Consider the following 24,148-nt stretch of genomic DNA (forward strand, 5'->3'; position numbering starts at 1 on the left):
TGGTGTTTCCTAACTTGTAATGGTGTAGTCTGCGATATATGTTGACAGTAGCTCCAGTAGATGTGGGGTCGTCTAGAAAAACACATCCTGCCAATTAGGTTTGATGTTGGTGGATGACCTCATCCAGGGAGCATCCAAAACACTGTCCTTGTGCTCCACCCATAGCAAGTCATTCATCATCTGTCAAACTTGTTTACCTGGCTTTCCCATCCTCCGTGACTAAAGTACTTTAATTTCCCAGAATGGTTTAGCTCGAGTGGACTGATGCAGAAAGTTAATAATTGGCAAAGAAGCCCCGAGTCATAGCTCTGAGTGTTTGTCTAATCAGTATATTCTGAGGATTAATGGTAGACATAAGGGACAGTAGTTTTTCCTGACTACCAATGTGACCTGAACAGGAAAAACTCTGGGCCCTAGTTATAGGGTCTGGTCATGGAACATGGTCAGGATAAACTCCTGGCCTTAATAATAGTAAGATCAAGCTTCTCCCTCCATTGCCTATTGCTGTAACGAAAGAGAAGAGAAGTCACAGATATACTCAATCTGGTTTATTACAAGTTGCAACAGGGACACAACACCCAGCACAGAAGTAGAGAAAATATCTAACTGGCCTCTTGGAGACGGGCCCTTTATGTCCTAATCCGACAGTGCCAAATGTTCTGGAAACGCCAGCCTGAGAGGCTTGTAAGGAAGTAAAACCCAAAAGTCAATGACTGTCTGCTGCTACAGAATCACACATCAGTGTGTCCTCGATCCTTGTACCTCCGGTCTGGCGTCAATCCCTATCCACAGACATGAGAATAACCCATAAACATTCAGTATCATGTCGAGTGACCGTCAAACCCGCACCTCGAGTAAAACACTGGAAATCATGTGTTAAAGAAGGGGAAAATATGCAAATTATGCTAAACATTGTGTTAAAGAACACTGAATATGAACTTATATGAAAAATTGTACAGGATTCTGTGTTTATGGGATTTTCTGCCAAGGTCATGAAAATGAGCAGGTCTAACATCTGTCATAACCTCTGTCCACGCATCCTCTCTGTTGTAGGCGTGCTTTACAGTGAGGTGCACCGTCCCTGCAGCGTCATGCTACTGGTGAACCCCCACAGTGGGAAGGGCCAGGCCCTCAGCCTCTTCACCGGACACGTCCAACGCATGCTTAACGAGGCCGGGGTCCCACACACACTGGTCATCACTGGTGAGTTTAGCATACTGTACGTGCATATATACGCGCATGCATGCGTGGAACGCGCGCACACACGCATACAGGTACACAGCGCGCACACACACACACACACACACACACACACACACACACACACACACACACACACACACACACACACACACACACACACACACACAAGTAATCTCTGCTGAGTAAATGCGTGTGCATACACTGACACACAGCTTATCGCAGGTCAATATCCTGCACTAACACCTGCAATTACAGGTCAATGAATAACTCGACTGTCAAAGCGCTGCACTACCAGCACCACACACACATACTAACTCTCAGCCGCTTGGCAGACTGGACAAACAAAACAGAAACCATCATTCTGTGTCCCTCCACTCCAATTGGCAATGTCCCACAAAGCAAAGCAGCTAATGGCAGTCTCTCTCAAGCTGACCCTCCCTCTTTCTCTCCCCCCTCTCCCTCCCCCATTATAAATCCTCTGGCTGTTTTCATCGCTAGCTGGCAGTCATTAATCTGCTGCTGGCACATATGTATGTATGTAGATCCATTATGTAATATGTTATGTTTACACACAATCCTCTGTAAATCTGGTTCCCCATGATTTGATGTTGTGGACCCTTTTGATGGGCTAATTGTGTGTGTGTGTGTGTGTGTGTGTGTGTGTGTGTGTGTGTGTGTGTGTGTGTGTGTGTGTGTGTGTGTGTGTGTGTGTGTGTGTGTGTGTGTGTGTGTGTGTGTGTGTGATTTGATGTAATTTATATGCCACATTGATGGGGTAATCAGACTGTTTGCCACAGTCTGGGGACATTGGATTGATAATGTCCTGGTTTTGCTTTGGGCTTCTGGTTCAAAGCTTATCAGATGAGTCATATCCATTAGGGCACACCGCTTTGCAAATGAAAAAGAAATGTTTGTTGTTGGACAAGTTTAGGCGGTCCCCTACTATGTTTTAGTAAATTTTCTACCATTTGGTTCCCTAATGAACATGATCCCTATGTAGCTTTTGAAGCCCTACATTTCAGCCCTAGTTTTAGGTTATTGAGTTTCTCTCCCTCTCTCTGTTCTTAAATCACTGCAGTGTCAGAGAGCAGGCAAGAAAGTTAATCCCTTTCCCAAAACTGAGAGAGCATTTCTCGGAACGCATTCTGAAATGCTATGTATGCTATGTATGTAAAAGCACATTATTTCTGAGAACAGTCAGTTAGTTCCCCATTGAAGAGAGCCCTTGTTCTAGTCCTATGCAGAAGGATGGGCGATCTAACTTGCCAGATACAAGGGTAGATCATCTCTGACTTTAGAATCTCTCTAGAACATTGTCCATTGGGATGTCGTCATCCATTCTCCATGATCAGCCACAGCTTGTAGACGCTGGGCTTGATTCAAGTCTAACCTGTAATAGCCGTACAGGTAGATGCCAACACTAAGACGAAAGGTTGTGCAGGCGTTAGTTTGCAAACAAAGATTCTGCATCACCATTGCTACACCTTTGAACACTACAGAGTCCAGCCGAGCCAAGCTGTACTGGGCTGGACTGGTTATCCGTTCACTGGAACCATGCTGAAAAGGTCAATGTGAAAAGAAAATATCTGTGGCTCTGGGTGCTAATCCAGTAAGGCAGGGCCAGAGCTGTGCTAGCCTAGCGGACGGTTAGCATGGGGACGCTAATGAGCGAGGACAGGCCCATTATTGGAGCCCTGGCTGTGTTTGGTGCCAGTGGGAGGGGAAGGATGAGGTCACTGCCCAGAGGGAGACGGGGCAACTGGTCATGGAGGACGCTTGGCACGAGGGTCTCAAAAGATCTCTGTTTCTCTCTCGCTCTCAATCTTTCCCTCGCTCTTAGCTATCTCCCACTTATTTTCCGAGTGACAGCCTTTCTAGTGAGATCAGTGCAGTTGTGACCCATCTACCATCAGTGCTAGCTGTGGTGGTTTTGGAACAGAACAGTAAAAGCCCATCATATAGCCTGTGGCCCGGAAACTAGATAGTAGAAAAAGCCTGTGTTGACTATTAAGAGTCAGTCAGTTTGAGACCTAGGATAATCGGTGGTGGGATGTTATCTTTCCAGTGCCGTTGTAACCTAGCTGTGGTTGGTTTTCAAAACGGTGAGTTCTACAGCCTGTGGCCTGTTCTCTATGGCTGGTTCACAGGGGGGAGAGCGTGCGGTGAGGCGGTGGTTCTAGTGGTTCTACATCCCTCAGGCTGTCCCTGTCCCTGGGTGCTGACAGGTTGACTTATCTATACACACACACACACACCACTGCCACTTCTGCTCCACCTCTGTTGACCCAAAGTCTCCGGTTAGACACACACTCGGCGTAGCCTTTGTGAACAGGTAGTCACCCACGCACACATGCGCACACGGCAAAGGAAAGTATCCCTGCTGTTTCTGTCAGTGTGCATTATGGAGCCCTGGTGCGATCCTCGTCGTTCCTAGACCATTGAAAGGTCCCTTTTTTTAATCAAATAATAAAAAAAATGTCTGTCATGTCTGTGTCCTTAGCCCAGCAGTATACTGTATATACCCTAGTGTGAGATGGGTTTGGAACCTCCTTTTGTGGGAGGCAGGGTCAGTGAGAGTGTGGCTGGGAGGAGGGAGACAGAGAAACGAGAGTGAAGCAAAGTGAGTAGGGACGAGGGGAGTCTGGGGACATGAAACTGCATGGTGGCATTTTGAAGGTTAAGCCTCGCGCTCCTTCTTTTTTTTGGAACCCGAGTCCGAATTATAGCTTCTTTAGAGGGACAACAATGGCTGCCCTGAGAGACACATGTGCACGCCCACACACACAGTGCAGAGAACAGGATATTTGTCCACACCCACACACACACACACACACACACACACACACACACACACACACACACTGTAGAGAACAGGATAGTCGGCCAAACTCACACACACCTCCCCTCCACCCAAGGACCAGTGTAGAGAAGAAGGGAGCGGTGTAATGACTTAGTCTCGAGCCACAGAGCTGGGAAGAAGGAAGAACAATTGCTTGCAGCCCAGAGACTGAGCCGGTCAGTCAAACTACGCTACAGTACTGCCCTGCACCCAGTCCCAGACCTCTACATTCTACCATCCAACCCAACACCAAAACAAACACTCGTAAAAATGACTAAAAGCATCAACTTCCCCCTCAGCTGTCTGTGTCTGTCTGTTTGCCTGTCTGTGTGTGTCTGCATTGCACCCATTCCCAGACCTCATATATTTTAACATCCAACCTCGAGCAAACACTCATAAAAATGACTAAAAGCACCCCCCTCTCCCCTCCCCGAGCTGTGTGTGAATGCGTGAGCACTTTAAACACACATATGCTACCTCCCTCCCTTTTTGCTAGCGGCAACTATCAGCTATCACCATTTACAGTAAAGGGAATGGGTTAACAACATCTTTTCCTACTTAGCAACCGGCCAACATAGATTTTCCACCTCCACCTTCACACTGACCGGTTATCTATACACACACTGCGTTTACAGCCATGCAAATGTCACGTGAGGAGACTGATGAAGGGAAAATTGATTTTCCCTGCCTGTATATACGGTTCTCAGGCCCAGCAGGAGGGTAATGAATGAAAGGTCTCTTTGCGTCTCAAATGGCACCCTATTCCCGACACAGTGCACTACTTTTGACCACAGCAATGTAGGCCGCGGTCAAAAGTAGTGCACTGTGTCGGGATAGGGAGCCATTTGGGACGCTGACTCAGTAATTGGATGCCACCCCCCGAGGCCTATGTTGCAGAGGGAAATGCTCTCTACTGTTTGTGTCAAGATAGATTGAGGGTATTGCTGTCGGTGGGTTTCATATGCAAGGACAAACAAGCTTAACATCAAGATCTACAAGAGTGTTTCCCAACTCCGGTCCTCCAGTACCCCCAGCGTTACATATTGTTGTTGTGGCCCCGGACAAAAACACCTGCATCTACTTGTCAAGGGCTTTAAGTAGAATCGGGTGTGCTTGTCAGGGGGCCACAACAACAATGTGTACCGCTGGGGGTACTGGAGGACCGGAGTTGGGAAACACTGCTACACAGTATCTCTGTGCAAACAGACACTGCGGTCACACATGCAGCCCAAATCTGATGTTTTTGACCAAATTAGTGGAAAAAAGATCCGAATTTGGCTGCCTGTGTAAGCACAGCCTTAGAGAGAAGCAGAGATAAGATTCCTTGGGGAAGAAAGAGAGACTTGGCTTATGTTGTTAAGCTTGAGTGGCTACGACAACAAAGAGCTCTTAGACGGTCTGGCCTTTTATAAAGAGTGTTTTGAGGAGAGAGGAAATACGTGCGCGCTTCTCTCTGAGAGTGTGCTGCTCTTACTAACCTGGCAGGAGTGTTAGGGAAATGTAAGGGACTAAAAGGTGCGATTGAAAAGTAATGGTGATGATACAGGAAGGAGTACCAGTCACTCACTATATATAGACTACACAGGAAGTTGGTGGCACCTTAATTGGTTGGTGGCACCTCATGGTGAGGGCTGGAGTGGAATTGGTGGAATGTTATCAAATACATTAAACACATGGTTTCATCAGGTGTTTGATACCATTCCATTCACTCTATTCCGGCCATTATTATGAGCCGTCCTCCCCTCAGCAGGCTCCACTTATAGACTACTGCCCCCTAAAGAAAATAAATTACAGCTCTAGGAGCCATTAGTACAGATCCACGAGCAGTTTACCCTCACCTGAGCACAAGGGTGCGTTCTGAGCCCTCTCCTGTACTCCCTGTTCACCCACGACTGCGTGGCCATGCACGCCTCCAACTCAATCATCAAGCCTACCACACAACAGTGGTAGGCTTGATTACCAACAACGACGAGACGGCCTACAGGGAGGAGGTGAGGGCCCTCGGAGTGTGGTGTCAGGAAAATAACCTCACACTCAACGTCAACAGAACTAAGGAGATGATTGTGGACTTCAGGAAACAGCAGAGGGAACACCCCCCTATCCACATCGATGGAACAGTAGTGGAGAGGGTAGCAAGTTTTAAGTTCCTCGGCATACACATCACAGACAAACTGAATTGGTCCACTCACACAGACAGCGTCGTGAAGAAGGCGCAGCAGCGCCTCTTCAACCTCAGGAGGCTGAAGAAATTTGGCTTGTCACCAAAAGCACTCACACACTTCTACAGATGCACAATCGAGAGCATCCTGGCGGGCTGTATCACCGGCTGGTACGGCAACTGCTCCGCCCTCAACCGTAAGGCTCTCCAGAGGGTAGTGAGGTCTGCACAACGCATCACCGGGGGCAAACTACCTGCCCTCCAGGACACCTACACCACCCGATGTTACAGGAAGGCCATAAAGATCATCAAGGACATCAACCACCCGAGCCACTGCCTGTTCACCCCGCTATCATCCAGAAGGCGAGGTCAGTACAGGTGCATCAAAGCTGGGACCGAGAGACTGAAAAACAGCTTCTATCTCAAGGCCATCAGACTGTTAAACAGCCACCACTAACATTGAGTGGCTGCTGCCAACACACTGACATTGACACTGACCCAACTCCAGCCACTTTAATAATGGGAATTGATGGGAAATGATGTAAATATATCACTAGCCACTTTAACTATGCCACTTTGTTTACTTTGTCTACATACTCATCTCATATGTATATACTGTACTCGATACCATCTACTGTATGCTGCCCTCTACCATCACTCATTCATATATCCTTATGTACATATTCTTTATCCCCTTACACTGTGTATAAGACAGTAGTTTTGGAATTGTTAGTTAGATTATTTGTTGGTCATTACTGCATTGTCGGAACTAGAAGCACAAGCATTTCGCTACACTCGCATTAACATCTGCTAACCATGTGTATGTGACAAATAAAATTTGATTTGATTTGGAACCTTAACCATACAGATAAATAACACAAAACTGACCTTAGGTCAGTGCTAGGGAAACATCCTTCTCCTGGTGGAATGATGGATACAGTTCTAGGATCAGCTTACCCTCACCTAAGCCCAACCTTAACCATTGAGGGAGAAAGACGAAATCTGACCTTAGATCAGCATGATAAGGGACACGTAATCCTACTTCTGTTGCAATGTACAATCTGCTGATTCACCCAGTCAAATTTGATGGAGGGCCCTATAACGTAATATGGCCTTTTAATCTAATTTACAATGTGATACTGCATTTCATTAAGGTGGCATATCAACTGTCCTCTCTGCCCTAAAGACATGTGCTGCTAACCTGGTCACAGGAGGTTGGTGGCACCTTAATTGAAGTGTAATGTCTGAAGTGGAATGGTATCAAATAGATCAACTATAGTTATCATGGGTTTGCCATTCCATTGACTTGGTTCCAGACATTATTATGAGCCGTCCTTCCCTCACCAGCCTCCACTGAGCCTGGTACTGTAGGTACTGTAGGTGGCATACCACCAATCTCCTGTGTAGTCGACCTTCCATGTTCCCTTTTGTTTTGTTGTTCAGCTATTGTACTCACAACAGTTTGTCCCCTGAAGGGTCATACTTGCCCTTCTTATCTCAATTTTTTTTTTAAACTTTGTCAAACCACACACCCTCTTGATTCCCAAAGGGATTGGAAAGTTAAAGGTCTCACAACGACAAAAGAGAGGGATTTTGACACTACAATAACACACAAACAGTGGTTGTACGGCCGCGCACACACCTAAACACGTGTACATGTACTCGTCTTCCTTGTCTGTTTTCAGAGCGGCAGAACCATGCCAGGGAGTTGGTGAGAGAGGCTGACCTGTCACAGTGGGGTGCTCTAGTCATCATGTCCGGGGACGGACTGCTGTTTGAGGTGAGGTACAAGTACAATAATCCATTCCCGACAATAATTCCAATTTGCATTCTTACTTGACCTAGTAACTGTCTTGGAACTTTTAGTGCCGACATGGCATCCATTTCTCTTCTAAACCTCAAACCCCCAGTCTGCTGAGATCCATGGCTCTGCCTGACCTTGCATATTGTTGCACAGACACCGATTTTCAGACTATTTTTGGAGAGGATCCACTGAAAGTGCACTTTAGTTTCGACCCGGCCTTATCTTGGTCTGTGAAAGTGGCCCTAGATCTGGTGAGTCTCTGGCTGTTGGGTGACCCCTGCTCTCTGCCCCCCCACAGGTTGTGAATGGCCTGATGGAGAGAGAGGACTGGGAGGAGGCCATCCAGACCCCACTGGGCATCCTACCAGGGGGCTCTGGTAACGCCCTGGCTGCCTCTATACACCACTACTCTGGGTGGGTGACACACCAAGACCCCCATGTAGCAGTTAGTTAGCAGCAGTTAGTCCCAATAATGTACTTTGAAAATGCATGCTTCCCCCCTCCCCTTCCTTGAAGTACTCAATCTGGCATGATTACTTGTGGCAAGTAATGCATTGCTTTGATGTTTCCCATGTTGGATGTAAATGCATTGCTTTGATGTTTCCCATGTTGGATGTAAATGCATTGCTTTGATGTTTCCCATGTTGGATGTAATGCATTGCTTTGATGTTTCCCATGTTGGATGTAATGCATTGCTTTGATGTTTCCCATGTTGGATGTAATGCATTGCTTTGATGTTTCCCATGTTGGATGTAAATGCATTGCTTTGATGTTTCCCATGTTGGATGTAAATGCATTGCTTTGATGTTTCCCCATGTTGGATGTAAATGCATTGCTTTGATGTTTCCCATGTTGGATGTAAATGCATTGCTTTGATGTTTCCCATGTTGGATGTAAATGCATTGCTTTGATGTTTCCCATGTTGGATGTAAATGCATTGCTTTGATGTTTCCCATGTTGGATGTAAATGCATTGCTTTGATGTTTCCCATGTTGGATGTAAATGCATTGCTTTGATGTTTCCCATGTTGGATGTAATGCATTGCTTTGATGTTTCCCATGTTGGATGTAAATGCATGTTTCCCATGTTGGATGTGATGTTTCCCATGTTGGATGTAATGCATTGCTTTGATGTTTCCCATGTTGGATGTAAATGCATTGCTTTGATGTTTCCCATGTTGGATGTAAATGCATTGCTTTGATGTTTCCCATGTTGGATGTAATGCATTTCTTTGATGTTTCCCATGTTGGATGTAATGCATTGCTTTGATGTTTCCCATGTTGGATGTAATGCATTGCTTTGATGTTTCCCATGTTGGATGTAATGCATTGCTTTGATGTTTCCCATGTTGGATGTAATGCATTGCTTTGATGTTTCCCATGTTGGATGTAATGCATTGCTTTGATGTTTCCCATGTTGGATGTAATGCATTGCTTTGATGTTTCCCATGTTGGATGTAATGCATTGCTTTGATGTTTCCCATGTTGGATGTAATGCATTGCTTTGATGTTTCCCATGTTGGATGTAAATGCATTGCTTTGATGTTTCATTTGGATTTGATGTTTCCCATGTTGGATGTAATGCATTGCTTTGATGTTTCCCATGTTGGATGTAATGCATTGCTTTGATGTTTCCCATGTTGGATGTAAATGCATTGCATTTGATGTTTCCCATGTTGGATGTAATGCATTGCTTTGATGTTTCCCATGTTGGATGTAATGCATTGCTTTGATGTTTCCCATGTTGGATGTAATGCATTGCTTTGATGTTTCCCATGTTTCATTGCCCCATGTTGGATGTAATGCATTGCTTTGATGTTTCCCATGTTGGATGTAAATGCATTGCTTTGATGTTTCCCATGTTGGATGTAATGCATTGCTTTGATGTTTCCCATGTTGGATGTAAATGCATTGCTTTGATGTTTCCCATGTTGGATGTAATGCATTGCTTTGATGTTTCCCATGTTGGATGTAATGCATTGCTTTGATGTTTCATGTTGGATGTAATGCATTTTTGATGTTTCCCATGTTGGATGTAATGCATTGCTTTGATGTTTCCCATGTTGGATGTAATGCATCTGCTTTGATGTTTCCCATGTTGGATGTAATGCATTGCTTTTGATGTTTCCCATGTTGGATGTAATGCATTGCTTTGATGTTTCCCATGTTGGATGTAAATGCATTGCTTTGATGTTTCCCATGTTGGATGTAATGCATTGCTTTGATGTTTCCCATGTTGGATGTAAATGCATTGCTTTGATGTTTCCCATGTTGGATGTAATGCATTGCTTTGATGTTTCCCATGTTGGATGTAATGCATTGCTTTGATGTTTCCCATGTTGGATGTAAATGCATGTAAATGCATTGCTTTGATGTTTCCCATGTTGGATGTAAATGCATTGCTTTGATGTTTCCCATGTTGGATGTAATGCATTGCTTTGATGTTTCCCATGTTGGATGTAATGCATTGCTTTGATGTTTCCCATGTTGGATGTAAATGCATTGCTTTGATGTTTCCCATGTTGGATGTAAATGCATTGCTTTGATGTTTCCCATGTTGGATGTAAATGCATTGCTTTGATGTTTCCATTGCTTTGATGTTGTTGATGTAATGCATCTCTTTGATGTTTCCCATGTTGGATGTAATGCATCTCTTTGATGTTTCCCATGTTGGATGTAATGCATCGCTTTGATGTTTCCCATGTTGGATGTAATGCATCGCTTTGATGTTTCCCATGTTGGATGTAATGCATCTCTTTGATGTTTCCCATGTTGGATGTAATGCATCGCTTTGATGTTTCCCATGTTGGATGTAATGCATCTCTTTGATGTTTCCCATGTTGGATGTAATGCATCTCTTTGATGTTTCCCATGTTGGATGTAAATGCATTGCTTTGATGTTTCCCATGTTGGATGTAAATGCATTGCTTTGATGTTTCCCATGTTGGATGTAAATGCATTGCTTTGATGTTTCCCATGTTGGATGTAATGCATTGCTTTGATGTTTCCCATGTTGGATGTAATGCATTGCTTTGATGTTTCCCATGTTGGATGTAAATGCATTGCTTTGATGTTTCCCATGTTTCCCATGTTGGATGTAAATGCATTGTTTGATGTTTCCCATGTTGGATGTAATGCATTGCTTTGATGTTTCCCATGTTGGATGTAAATGCATTGCTTTGATGTTTCCCATGTTGGATGTAAATGCATTGCTTTGATGTTTCCCATGTTGGATGTAATGCATCTCTTTGATGTTTCCCATGTTGGATGTAATGCATTGCTTTGATGTTTCCCATGTTGGATGTAAATGCATTGCTTTGATGTTTCCCATGTTGGATGTAATGCATTGCTTTGATGTTTCCCATGTTGGATGTAAATGCATTGCTTTGATGTTTCCCATGTTGGATGTAATGCATTGCTTTGATGTTTCCCATGTTGGATGTAATGCATTGCTTTGATGTTTCCCATGTTGGATGTAATGCATTGCTTTGATGTTTCCCATGTTGGATGTAATGCATCTCTTTGATGTTTCCCATGTTGGATGTAAATGCATTGCTTTTGATGTTTCCCATGTTGGATGTAATGCATTTTTGATGTTTCCCATGTTGGATGTAATGCATTGCTTTGATGTTTCCCATGTTGGATGTAATGCATTGCTTTGATGTTTCCCATGTTGGATGTAATGCATTGCTTTGATGTTTCCCATGTTGGATGTAATGCATTGCTTTGATGTTTCCCATGTTGGATGTAATGCATTGCTTTGATGTTTCCCATGTTGGATGTAAATGCATTGCTTTGATGTTTCCCATGTTGGATGTAAATGCATTGCTTTGATGTTTCCCATGTTGGATGTAATGCATCTCTTTGATGTTTCCCATGTTGGATGTAATGCATTGCTTTGATGTTTCCCATGTTGGATGTAATGCATTGCTTTGATGTTTCCCATGTTGGATGTAATGCATCTCTTTGATGTTTCCCATGTTGGATGTAAATGCATTGCTTTGATGTTTCCCGTGTTGGATGTAATGCATTGCTTTGATGTTTCCCATGTTGGATGTAAATGCATTGCTTTGATGTTTCCCATGTTGGATGTAATGCATCTCTTTGATGTTTCCCATGTTGGATGTAAATGCATTGCTTTGATGTTTCCCATGTTGGATGTAAATGCATTGCTTTGATGTTTCCCATGTTGGATGTAATGCATCTCTTTGATGTTTCCCATGTTGGATGTAAATGCATTGCTTTGATGTTTCCCATGTTGGATGTAATGCATCTCTTTGATGTTTCCCATGTTGGATGTAAATGCATTGCTTTGATGTTTCCCATGTTGGATGTAATGCATCTCTTTGATGTTTCCCATGTTGGATGTAATGCATCTCTTTGATGTTTCCCATGTTGGATGTAATGCATCTCTTTGATGTTTCCCATGTTGGATGTAAATGCATTGCTTTGATGTTTCCCATGTTGGATGTAAATGCATTGCTTTGATGTTTCCCATGTTGGATGTAATGCATTGCTTTGATGTTTCCCATGTTGGATGTAATGCATCTCTTTGATGTTTCCCATGTTGGATGTAATGCATCTCTTTGATGTTTCCCATGTTGGATGTAATGCATTGCTTTGATGTTTCCCATGTTGGATGTAAATGCATTGCTTTGATGTTTCCCATGTTGGATGTAATGCATTGCTTTGATGTTTCCCATGTTGGATGTAAATGCATTGCTTTGATGTTTCCCATGTTGGATGTAATGCATTGCTTTGATGTTTCCCATGTTGGATGTAATGCATTGCTTTGATGTTTCCCATGTTGGATGTAAATGCATTGCTTTGATGTTTCCCATGTTGGATGTAAATGCATTGCTTTGATGTTTCCCATGTTGGATGTAATGCATTGCTTTGATGTTTCCCATGTTGGATGTAAATGCATTGCTTTGATGTTTCCCATGTTGGATGTAATGCATTGCTTTGATGTTTCCCATGTTGGATGTAAATGCATTGCTTTGATGTTTCCCATGTTGGATGTAATGCATTGCTTTGATGTTTCCCATGTTGGATGTAAATGCATTGCTTTGATGTTTCCCATGTTGGATGTAAATGCATTGCTTTGATGTTTCCCATGTTGGATGTAAATGCATTGCTTTGATGTTTCCCATGTTGGATGTAATGCATTGCTTTGATGTTTCCCATGTTGGATGTAAATGCATTGCTTTGATGTTTCCCATGTTGGATGTAATGCATTGCTTTGATGTTTCCCATGTTGGATGTAATGCATTGCTTTGATGTTTCCCATGTTGGATGTAAATGCATTGCTTTGATGTTTCCCATGTTGGATGTAATGCATTGCTTTGATGTTTCCCATGTTGGATGTAATGCATTGCTTTGATGTTTCCCATGTTGGATGTAATGCATCTCTTTGATGTTTCCCATGTTGGATGTAATGCATTTCTTTGATGTTTCCCATGTTGGATGTAATGCATCTCTTTGATGTTTCCCATGTTGGATGTAATGCATTGCTTTGATGTTTCCCATGTTGGATGTAATGCATTGCTTTGATGTTTCCCATGTTGGATGTAATGCATTGCTTTGATGTTTCCCATGTTGGATCAGTGATTAGCTCAAAGAAGGGAATAATTAATTGAAAACCAATTTATCCAGTTGGGTGAGAAATATACTTCCAGGAAGACCGAAAAGAAGGACCCACTATAGACAACCGGTTTGACAAACCGTATTGAGTAAATCCCCAGAATCAGTAGAGGAGAACAAACATACTGCTGCTGGCTCATTCTTTAACCACCACAGTACAGAACATCAACACAATGAATCACAATTACACAACCAGCATGCCCTCCTGTCTGTCCATCTATCCATCTCCCCCGGTTGTTCTATGTATATATGCTGGTCCCAGATCTGTTTGGGCTGTAGGCTACAGGACACAAACAGTAAAACGGGTCAGTTTTGCCTTGAGCAGTGGGATCGGATGACTCTAATAGTTTATAGTTAGAACTCCCTATTGTGTATAAAAACAATGTACAGAAACCGTGATAAAAGAAAGCCGAACAGAGACCCCAATGGCTGTCATTGAATGGTGAGCCTAATGCCTAGGTTGAATATTGAATCCAAGCTGAATATGGATATGCTGCCATATGGACGTGACCCCAGTCGTATGGAACTCTGAGACGTCATTATCTAATAGGCTGTGAAGAAAAAACAGCAGGCTGAGTGGTGGATGTGGGGCTGGTGGTCCCATGACCTCTCTACCCCCCCACCCCAGCCCCCTCTCCCAGCTGGGCTTGTCTTTGTTGTCTGTCGTGTCTACCCCTAACTCCCCCCTCTCTCTCCCCCTTCCTCTTCCTTCTCCCCCTCTTTCTCTCTCCTCTGACAGGGCCCAGCCGGTGTCAAGCGAGGAGCTGCTGATCAGCTGTGGCTTCTTGCTGTGTAAGGGCCTGGTGTCTCGCATGGACCTGGCCTCTGTCCACCTGGGCTCCAGCCCCTCCAACCCCACGCGCCTCTTCTCCTTCCTCTCGCTGGCCTGGGGCTTCGTGGCTGACGTGGACGTTGAGAGTGAGAAGTATCGCCACGTGGGCGCCGCCCGCTTCACCATGGGCACATTGGTCAGGTTGGCATCATTGAGGGTGTATAAGGGCCGTCTGGCATACCTGCCGGTTGACGAGGTGGATGGAGAGGATGGGCAATCGCCAGTCTCGTTGGAGATGACAAGCATGTCACCTCAACACCAACCACCATCGTCTGCATTCTGCTCCTCCACCCTCCTCTGCCAACCTTTGAAGGACTCGCCGTGCCAGAACACAGCCCACCTCACCTTCCACAACTCCCGTAACTCAAACAACGCCTTCAAGGCGAAGAAGAGGGAACCCATGTCTGCAAATGCCACCCTAACAGGCCCGCCAGACTCTCTCCTGGTGCCCCTGGACCAGCCGGTGCCCAGTGACTGGGTGGTGGTGCCTGAGGAGGACTTTGTCCTCATGCTGGCCATGTACCAGTCTCACCTGGCAAAGGACCTGTATGCCGCACCAGACTCTACACTTGATGACGGCCTCATCCACCTGATATACGTCCGAGCAGGCATATCGCGCACGGCCCTGCTCCGGCTTTTCCTGGCCATGGAGAAGGGCACCCACCTGGCCAACAACAGCCCCCATCTGGTGTACACCCGGGTGCGGGCGCTGCGGCTGGAGCCCTACTCGTCAAAAGGGGTGATCACGGTGGATGGGGAGGTGGTGGAGTATGGGCCGGTCCAGGCCCAGGTACACGGTGGGATAGCCAGGCTCATCACTAGATTATAAACAAGGTCCACTGGATGGATAGCTAGCGTTAGCATGTTATGATAATAGATATGCTATGCTAAAAGCTAACATTAGTTAGCATTTTCTGGAGGATGCTATGCTAACAATTAGCATTAGCATTTTCTGCTCACATCTAAAGGGGAGGTGGGATTAATGGACTTTTTAGTCTTCTCTGAATTTCTGCTTTGAATTGGAAGTGCCACAAAGGAGTAGCAAGGCGAGAACACAAAAAGTTCACAATGGGCGGGTACGTTTTATTTCTAGAGCCCAATGTTCTCAATCTCCCATTCTCCCCATTAATTAGCATTTAGGCTGTTCTAAGATGGATTCCCACTATCACAAAGCAACTGGCCTTTAATTGGCTGTTGCAAGCTATGACATGGATAGATTACTAGAACCTAGGTGAGAGATCGATCAAGAGCTAAGCTGTCTTACTCCATAAGCATAACTCATGAAATATGAATATTTTCACCCCACTGCAAATCCCACCACCATACCCACCCACACATACAAACATTCTCCTTACCAGGGGTCCATATGATGTAGTGTCAGTCACCCACCCTGTCCCTCACAGACCCTGGGCATGCTTTATGTCTATGGGAGGGCATTGCAACTTCCATTTTCTTTCTTAAGCAACGACTGGGGTATGGATAGATGCCTTCACGTCTCTCTTCCGCTGTGATGTGGAAATATGGAAGATCCATACAATCTCCAGGAGCCAGCATTGACATTATTAGAAACCATCTCATTTGAACCCAAGTAACACAAGGGGACAGTTGTGCCGATGCCGAAATCAACTCTCAACCATTGACGCTCAATTACCATAGTTGTTTTTGATTACCTTGAAGCTTGAATCTTGAGGGTCAGTAGTTTATCCTAAGGCCTTGACCCTGGACTACTTGAAGACCGGTTTTGGATTTGAAAAGATTGGAGTTTATTTTTGGATTAGGCATTGTTGTGATTAGCTGAAAACGCACCATACTTCCATGACTTCTTCAACCAGCCACCTTACATTGACATGCAAACAAGTATACCAAAGAAGACACATCTTCACGTAATTTGACATGTGCTCATTTTATACCTCAAATTTCCATGAACCGCTAGCTTTAAAATGGCCTAGTGAGAGCCTGGTAATTGTGTTGTGGCCTGTCCTGCAAAGGAAGGCATGCAGCACAAGTCCAGGTTACGTGACTTTGTGCCTCTATCGGGTCTCCAACTGCAGTCTTTCCCCATAACCATCCCCTCCCTTTCTCGACACTGCAGTGCACCACAGGGCAGTCCGTCGCTTTTGTCTGCCTGCAGCTACAGCTGACACACCAACAGTACGCTACACGCACACACAAGGTACAGACCCCTTCCCGGCCATCATCACCTTTATCATAAAGCTTTAAAACACACACAGAAGATAAACTATGAAATGACAAGAGCAACCGAAGGCTAATGTGATGCTAATACAGTAGCTAGCCTGAGTTTACGCTCGTCTAGCCCTCTTCTGTACTGATTCTGAACTCTCGGAAGGAGAGCGATTTATTCTGCCTTATACACAAAAGGAAGACAGGGGGCGCTTGATTAAACAGCACATTGGTCAGGGGATGGTAAAGAAGGAGGGATGAGGGAGAGTATGGACTTGTTCAATGCTGCCTGAGGGACCAGCATTGTGTGGGTTCCATCCCAAATGGCACCCTATTCTCTATGAAGTGCACTACTTTTGAACAGGGCCCATATGCACACAGCCCTTCTCCACAGATAAACATGATGTTCATTCTCCACAGCAGTGTAACATAAGGTTCTGACTGACACTGTGAAAGAATGATGTTTATGTTCATCTTGTTCGCCATAGGGGATGATAAGAGGTTATGGAACTGGGGGAGAATGTTTTTGGGCCTCGGTTTATATTTTTTGGAGCCACAAAGTGCCCCTGATATGAATGAGTGCACATTTGGGCCACAAGATTTTACCAAAATGCAAAAATGTCAATTTCATGTTGTGATAGTGTATTGCCTGTCTTCGTTGTAAACCTGTCATCAGGCCAGACTAAATAATTATACATGGAAGACCAAAATGACAAATGTGATTTTAGCTGCGGTGCATGCAAAAGAAAGCACCTTGCATTGATGTTTAAAGTACAAAATGATTAACTCTGCTTTTAACCCTGTCAGCAGCATGAGCTCATCTGGTGTTCCTCCCCCTACTGCTTGCTATTTTAGAGCAGCAGCACATGCCTTTCCAATTCTTACCTTGGTCGTGTTCCCCTGCTCAGACGTTGGTTGACTGACAAATTGCTAGTATAACATGTGGTTAGCTGATACATATCTAGGAGTTGTAAGCTCTGGCAGGCGTCGGCAACACCTGGGCAGAGGAACATGTTCCATAGCATGCTGGGGATCAATGAGTCTTGAAGCATTATGATGGGGAAATGGAGGTGAAAATATCAAAACGCACATGACAGTCTCTTTCTGTTCCTCCATCAGATCAATTGTTGTTCAGACTCCATTGATTGTCACAGGAATTTTCTGCTTCGCTCAGGCTTGAAACATGGTCCAAAAAATGTATTTCTTTAAGCTAGCTTGGGCTTTGAGATTTTCCTGACCACTTCAGTTGACTAGAAAACTCTGGGCCCGACTCACAGCCTATGCAAAAAGTCTGCCTGCCTTGCTGGTGATGCAGTCCCTGGCGCTTTCTCAATTGTAACAATTCTTACTCTTCATTTTCTCTGCTTGTTTGCACTGATTAGAAAATATTTGGCAGGTGAAAATATGGTGGAAGCTCATCAGTAGGCTGGCAGGCTTTCACCTGCTCAGTTCTTTCAGATCAGCGCAATGCAGGAAAGGAAACAAGGACAGATTTCAGACTATTGAGAAAGAGCCCCTGAAACTGTTTGGTGTGCCTTGAACATGTTGCCCTTTTGTGGGAAGAGGGGTGTGTACTGTTGTGACGCTTAGAAGATTTGGCATAGAACACTGATACCGGTCCTATTCATCTTCAATATTTAACATTTATGAGGAAACGGACCTACTCCAGTAACCCATTTCCAGTTGAATTGAGCACTTGCTTAAGAACGGAAAAGGAGGTTTGATGAAGCTTAATGTCCCAGTTTGTGAAAACTCCGGCCCTAATATACTCCGTTGACACTTGAAGGTGTATAGCTAAATAAATTCAGTCAGGTACTATCCCAAAAATCTTGGGAGTCTTACTACTGCTGCTTGACTGTTGTCTTATTGGCAGTGTTTTTCAGGTGTATTTGGTGAAGAGATAGTAACTGTTCTTTTTACAAAATCTTGATTGATATTCTTTACTTAAGTTGAATACAGAGCTCTATTTTTCCACTTGGCAAAATGTTGAATCAAATAAAGTAAAAACCAAAAAACATTTCACTTGTTTCTTTTGAATAAACTAGATTAAGTTGCTGTTTTGTCCTTTGAGTAAGGTCAACTGAAAACACAACTCTACTGTACAACCACAAGCGACAACTTGTAACTATGGTACTGCTTGCAAAGTTTAATACATCACTTTAAAAACAGGTCTTGAAACTTAATGAAATGAACTGTAAAAAATTACAAATCAAGAAGAAAAAACCTGCAAATGTATACTTATGTCCCAAGCGTTCTCATGACCACTTACAGAGCTCAAGTTTGTTAAATATATGCATTTATAGTATAGTCATGACTTCTGTACAGAGGGATCAGGCTAAAAATCATAAGTTTATTAGTTTACCAATACAGGCCACTGTGGAAATGTTCACATCGTACAGTCAAGTCTTGTGTCCATTCAAGGCTTAAAGCAACATGTTACATGCTTTGGCTGGAAATCTCTCGCAGTAATGAATACGTCTGAATATAAATATACACAGAATTGTACATAACTTCATGTGCTTGAAATCCTTCATGTTTTTTTCTCAAGACCTGGCTTCACATTTTTTTCTGTTTTTGCAATAGTGGAGAAACAAGTGCATGAGCGAGAGAGAGATCTATGGTTGCAAACACAGGAGAAGGTTGGCGGGAACCAACCAAGGCTGCTACGCTACAAGGACTGCAGCCTAAAATGGGGAAGCAAAAGAAAGAAAAAAAAAGAGTAAGAAAGTCAAGGAGGAAGAGAAGCAATGGAAGCCTGATTGCCATGCATGGTACAGGATTTTAAATATCTTTAAGGTGGAAGGAAAAAAAAAAAAAAATCCCATTCACCTATTCTTTTTTTCTTTGTCTCACGCTTTACACTCAATCATTTACAAATGGCACTTTGTACTGTTTCACACACTCATAAACACTAAGCATTTAGCGTCTTTGTTCAAGCAAAAAGACGAGCCAACGCCCTCGTTTTCAGTTCACCGGTAAGCACAAGGGGAATGGACCAACAGAATATCTGGCAAAAAACAAGAGCATAATATATTTCAGATGGATGTCATGAATGTAAACAACGACGGTTCAAATAACCAAGGAAGCACTATCAGAACTAGCCCAGTTCCAGATATGTTTGTGCATTCTTGCCAACTCGGCAAAGACCGGACAAACAGATTTGGGACCAGGCTATATAAGAACCAGATGGCGTTAAATCGCTGCACTTTTTCACAGTACTCCTTTTAACACTTCATCCTAAATCTGTTTGTGCTTTAAAATCAACTACTAGCCAAAGGAGTTGGTCAAAGAACATACAGGTCTGGGACCAGGCTTCTTTCATTCTTCGGCGAACACAATGAATGGAACCACTGACCCCTGGTGGCCATACAGAGAAAAGCTCCCTGTGTTAATAAATAGAACACTTGACCATTTTTCAAGCAAGTATAAACAAACCGGCAATAATTTAAAGAAATATAAAAGTAATATCACAAAGTACAAGCATGACTATGCCAGAGGCCATGTTGTCAAAAGTGCATCATTCACCCTTTGAACTGGGGAAATGAAAGAACGGGATACCACTCCAATCTTGGGGACAAAAGTGACACTCCATCATGCTCAAGGCAAAGGGCAAGAACAAAACCAAATACAAGCTCCTCAAAACCTTCTGCATCCACACTCAAACTCTGTCTACAAACTCCAATCAATCTCCATCCCAAAACAAAACGCAGTTAAGAGTAACACTGGAATAACAGAGGCTGAAGCTGTGTAACTTGACCATTCAACTTGTGGACTGAAGTTGCCATTGTCAAAGCACATCTGGGATCAGTGATTTTGTTTAATTTATTATTAGTTTAATACATTTTTCCTACCTCCGAATTGTTAAATTAAGCACAAGTCCAGGGAAAACCGACCCCAGGTCTGATGTTAGAGGGCCAACCTCTGAACACTGGAATGGGGTGAATGTAGTGGGTATCAGGCGGGGGTAACAAGCAGCTCTGTACATTAGGGTCTGATAATATACTAAGAAGAACAATTCAAGTAAGGCAACATGTTGAGATGAGATAAGACTCATTTAGTGATGGAATGGATAGCGGTTTTTAAAACTCGTGTCAAGTTCACGGTTGTGGCTCCCGCTTCTAGTAGTAGCCCAATGAGTGAGCAGAAGAGAGGATTGTGGGATAGCTCTGGAGGACCATTGTGAACGACTAAAGGGTCAATGACAGCTGCAAGGAAGGAAAAACATCACTACCTTGAACATAGAGAAGGTTAAGACAACGTAATAATTCCACGGAGAAGCGTTAGAAAATAAAAACGTTCATCGGACCAGCGCCAGACAGAAAATGAACGGAAGTGAATGTCAGCAGTACAGAAAGTTAGCCATCAAGGTGGGAAATAAAACACAACCGTAGTGAATTTCAGCTAACTACTCCACAAACACACAGGATAATTGTTTTACTGTCATTCTATTCATTAAAACTTTTTTTTCAAATGATCTACAGTCACTTCACTTCCTGACCGCTGGTCACGTTTTCAATGCCAATCCTGTCGAATCAGCAACTGCGCTGGTCCAATGAATGTGTTTATTTTCAAACGTGGTTCTTAAACTGGGTATTTTCAACCTAGCCTTGATCCCTTGTAGAAGGGGAAAAAATATGTCAAGTTGAGTCTTAAGAGCGACATGGGTGACATAACTAAAAAAAAAAAAACAGTCTGTACAGTGTCAGAAAGTTATCAAGTCTTAGAATGGAAACTTTCTACAGTCAAAGATATTAAAGAGCTCATTTGACCTCACCTAGAGGTAAGGTCATATAGTTCTGTGTCACTCCTCTATTCTAGAGCCAAGTCTCTCCTCAGGGTATATATCATAGGGCCTAATAGTGTATATAACATCCAGAAGTGGTGATTAGTATGTAAACTTGTCACTCAAGTGTTTCTGCAACGACATGTTTTGGTGCGAGCGATTGACGAGGAAACCAACAAGGACATAGCAGAGGGAAGCGGTTGTAGGTGGGCAGTTAATAACATTCAGATTGGGGGTGTGTCTCAAGTCAAGAAAGAGCGAGAGGAGAAGGGCAAAAAGCAAACAACCAGCAACATCCACATTAAAAAGAAACTCAATACGTCAGCATGTCAAAAGGTGCCCAGACCTGCCGAGATTGTCTGTTGGAGAGTGCAGGGTGGTAACAGGGCACAGGAGCAGTGCTAAGGGTGCCCGCCAGGGTTAAAGGAGCCAGGCATACTGGGAAATGTAGTTCAGAGAAAACCCAGCTTTGAGGAATCTGTCCAGGTTCACCCTGCAGATTCCAGAACGCCATGGCTACTGTAACAGTCTCCGTTTAGTTTAGATCCAATTGACACGGCGGTGTAACATTTTAATTTGTGCTAAGAAATGTAATTTGTGGCGGCAATTCACAAAGAATGTTTCTTCAGATAATTCCACTTCCCCTTACAGTAACTATAGATGATGCAAGTCAATGGCACTTGTTCTTTCTTTTTATTATTTTTTAAATCAAACCAGCTCTGCATCTCTCCTCCTCTCCTTCCTCGTCCGTCAGGGCCTAGGAGGGTCCACGAGGGGCAGACGTGTGGCGCTGCCTTCCAGTCGAGGCTCTCGCTCCTTGTCTGTGTGTCCATGAAGAGCTCAGAGGGTCCAATATGAGGGAGGGCGCTTATGGTCCGTGGCTTAGATCCCCATAAGACACTCCCACTCCTCTCCCTTCACATCTGGCCTCTGACTGGCCTCTGGACACTGACGGAAAAAGCGCATACACCCAGTTAACTTCTAGTGGTCTGAGGGAGGGGAGGAGGGGGCAAGAGTGTACTAGATAGATGGCTGAGGGGCTGGGGGGCTGGGGCACTGGGCAGCAGTTGGGCAAGGGGGGACAGAGCGTACGGGGGCTATTTGAGAAATCATTGGGGGCACAGTGCAGCTTTTAGAGTGAGGGCTTTGAGGTGGTAGGCGTTGGGGGGAGTCACTTGTCCTCTATGTGGTCGGGGATGGGGGTGGCGGCCAGGGCGGCCCGGTACTGCAGCAGCACACTGCGCACGCTCTTCACAAAGCCCTTGGAGAGTGGAAAGAGGGGGAAGCCAATGTCCGGGTAGCCGCTCCGCTCGGGGAGGAAGCTCCGGTAGCTCTTCCTGCGCTTCTTTGGTCGCACCGCCGGCTGGCTGCCGCCCGCAGAGTCCGAGGTGGCCCCCCTAACAGACCCGGAGACCACCACGCTCGCCCCGGCCACCTCACTGGCCAAGACGGCGCCGTCGCAGTCCAAGTTCTGGCTGAGCTCCTGCTGGGAGGCGGCGGTGGTGGAAAGGCTCAGGCCAGAGTCCTCCAGCTCTTCATCCCCGGTGCCCTGGGGTTTGTTGGGGGTGCTGTGGGCCAGAAGATCCAAGGGGAGTGTCTCGTCTAGAGGCCCCACTGAGGGAGGCCTGTCCCGGGATGGCCTTGGCGGAGGGCCCCTCTCGGCTAGCTCGTGGAGCTCCAGCCAGGCCTCCAGGCGGTGCACCAGGCGCCAGCCGCTAGAGGTGAAGTGCTGCCGGATCTCCTGCTGGAACACCTGTTTGGAAACAGACAAAAGATACATCATTATGGCTCAATATCCCCATGATCTGAATCATAACCTATAAGAATAATTTATTAAACTTCTACAAGGCTTTTCAAAGAATCTCAAAGCGCTTCAAGAGCAAAAACAAACAAGCAATATATCATGATAGGTCAACCAATAGGGGCCAAGTCTTTAGTCTGAAGATGTAGAGGGTCGGTTCACGGCTTGAGTGGAGGGATGGTGATTGAGGGTCTTTTAGCCACTGGACCTCTTCCACTCTGTGTTGCACACACTAGGTTGATACCTCAGCAGCACTGGGCGCCAAAAACTCACCACACAGAGTTCAGAATAGTATCCAGTCATCCTCACGACCAACCCTCTGCCTCAGCACAGCTGAATGCCTCCATCTCCCATTCCTATTGAGCGTCAGGCAACTCCTCAAATTATGTTCAAAAGATCATGAACTGGCAGCCGGGTGATACAAAAAAGAGCTGGTAACTTACTGAGTCCGGATGCATTTTTCCCAATAAAAAAACACTGCAACTAGCTAGCCAAAAAGAGTTAACCTGCAAATTTGTGGCTCAAAAACACAAGATATGCAATAAAAATAAAAAAGACTAACATAAATATGTACAATATTTACAGACCTCTACCGCAGCACCATGACAACCACCCAACTACACTGCTCAAAAAAATAAAGGGAACACTAAAATAACACATCCTAGATCTGAATGAATGAAATATTCTTATTAAATACTTTTTTCTTTACATAGTTGAATGTGCTGACAACATAATCACACAAAAATGATCAATGGAAATCAAATAGAGCAACCCATGGAGGTCTGGATTTGGAGTGACACTCAAAATTAAAGTGGAAAACCACACTACAGGCTGATCCAACTTTGATGTAATGTCCGTAAAACAAGTCAAAATGAGGCTCAGTAGTGTGTGTGGCCTCCATGTGC

At 44.5% G+C, this 24,148-nt stretch overlaps 2 protein-coding genes across 3 annotated transcripts in view; one reads left to right on the plus strand and one right to left on the minus strand.

The window, feature by feature from the left end:
• Positions 1-18,676, plus strand: part of LOC118365717 (sphingosine kinase 1-like) — a 32,210-nt gene extending 13,534 nt beyond the window's left edge. Inside the window, exons 2-5 of the mRNA XM_052490607.1 lie at positions 1,054-1,203; positions 7,886-7,980; positions 8,303-8,418; positions 14,386-18,676. Of these exons, the coding sequence (XP_052346567.1) occupies positions 1,054-1,203; positions 7,886-7,980; positions 8,303-8,418; positions 14,386-15,307 (1,283 nt within the window). The 3' untranslated portion in view covers positions 15,308-18,676. The remainder of the gene's footprint in view (positions 1-1,053; positions 1,204-7,885; positions 7,981-8,302; positions 8,419-14,385) is intronic.
• A 313-nt stretch (positions 18,677-18,989) lies between these two features.
• LOC118364951 ((E3-independent) E2 ubiquitin-conjugating enzyme-like) overlaps positions 18,990-24,148 on the minus strand; it is a 45,783-nt gene continuing 40,624 nt past the window's right edge. For both annotated transcript variants that reach the window (XM_035746788.2, XM_035746789.2), the window contains exon 20: positions 18,990-23,195. In XM_035746788.2, coding sequence (XP_035602681.2) covers positions 22,614-23,195 — 582 coding nt within the window. In that variant the 3' untranslated portion in view covers positions 18,990-22,613. The remainder of the gene's footprint in view (positions 23,196-24,148) is intronic.

Source organism: Oncorhynchus keta, chromosome 32 (genome assembly GCF_023373465.1).
Source record: "Oncorhynchus keta strain PuntledgeMale-10-30-2019 chromosome 32, Oket_V2, whole genome shotgun sequence".
Taxonomy (NCBI): domain Eukaryota; kingdom Metazoa; phylum Chordata; class Actinopteri; order Salmoniformes; family Salmonidae; genus Oncorhynchus; species Oncorhynchus keta.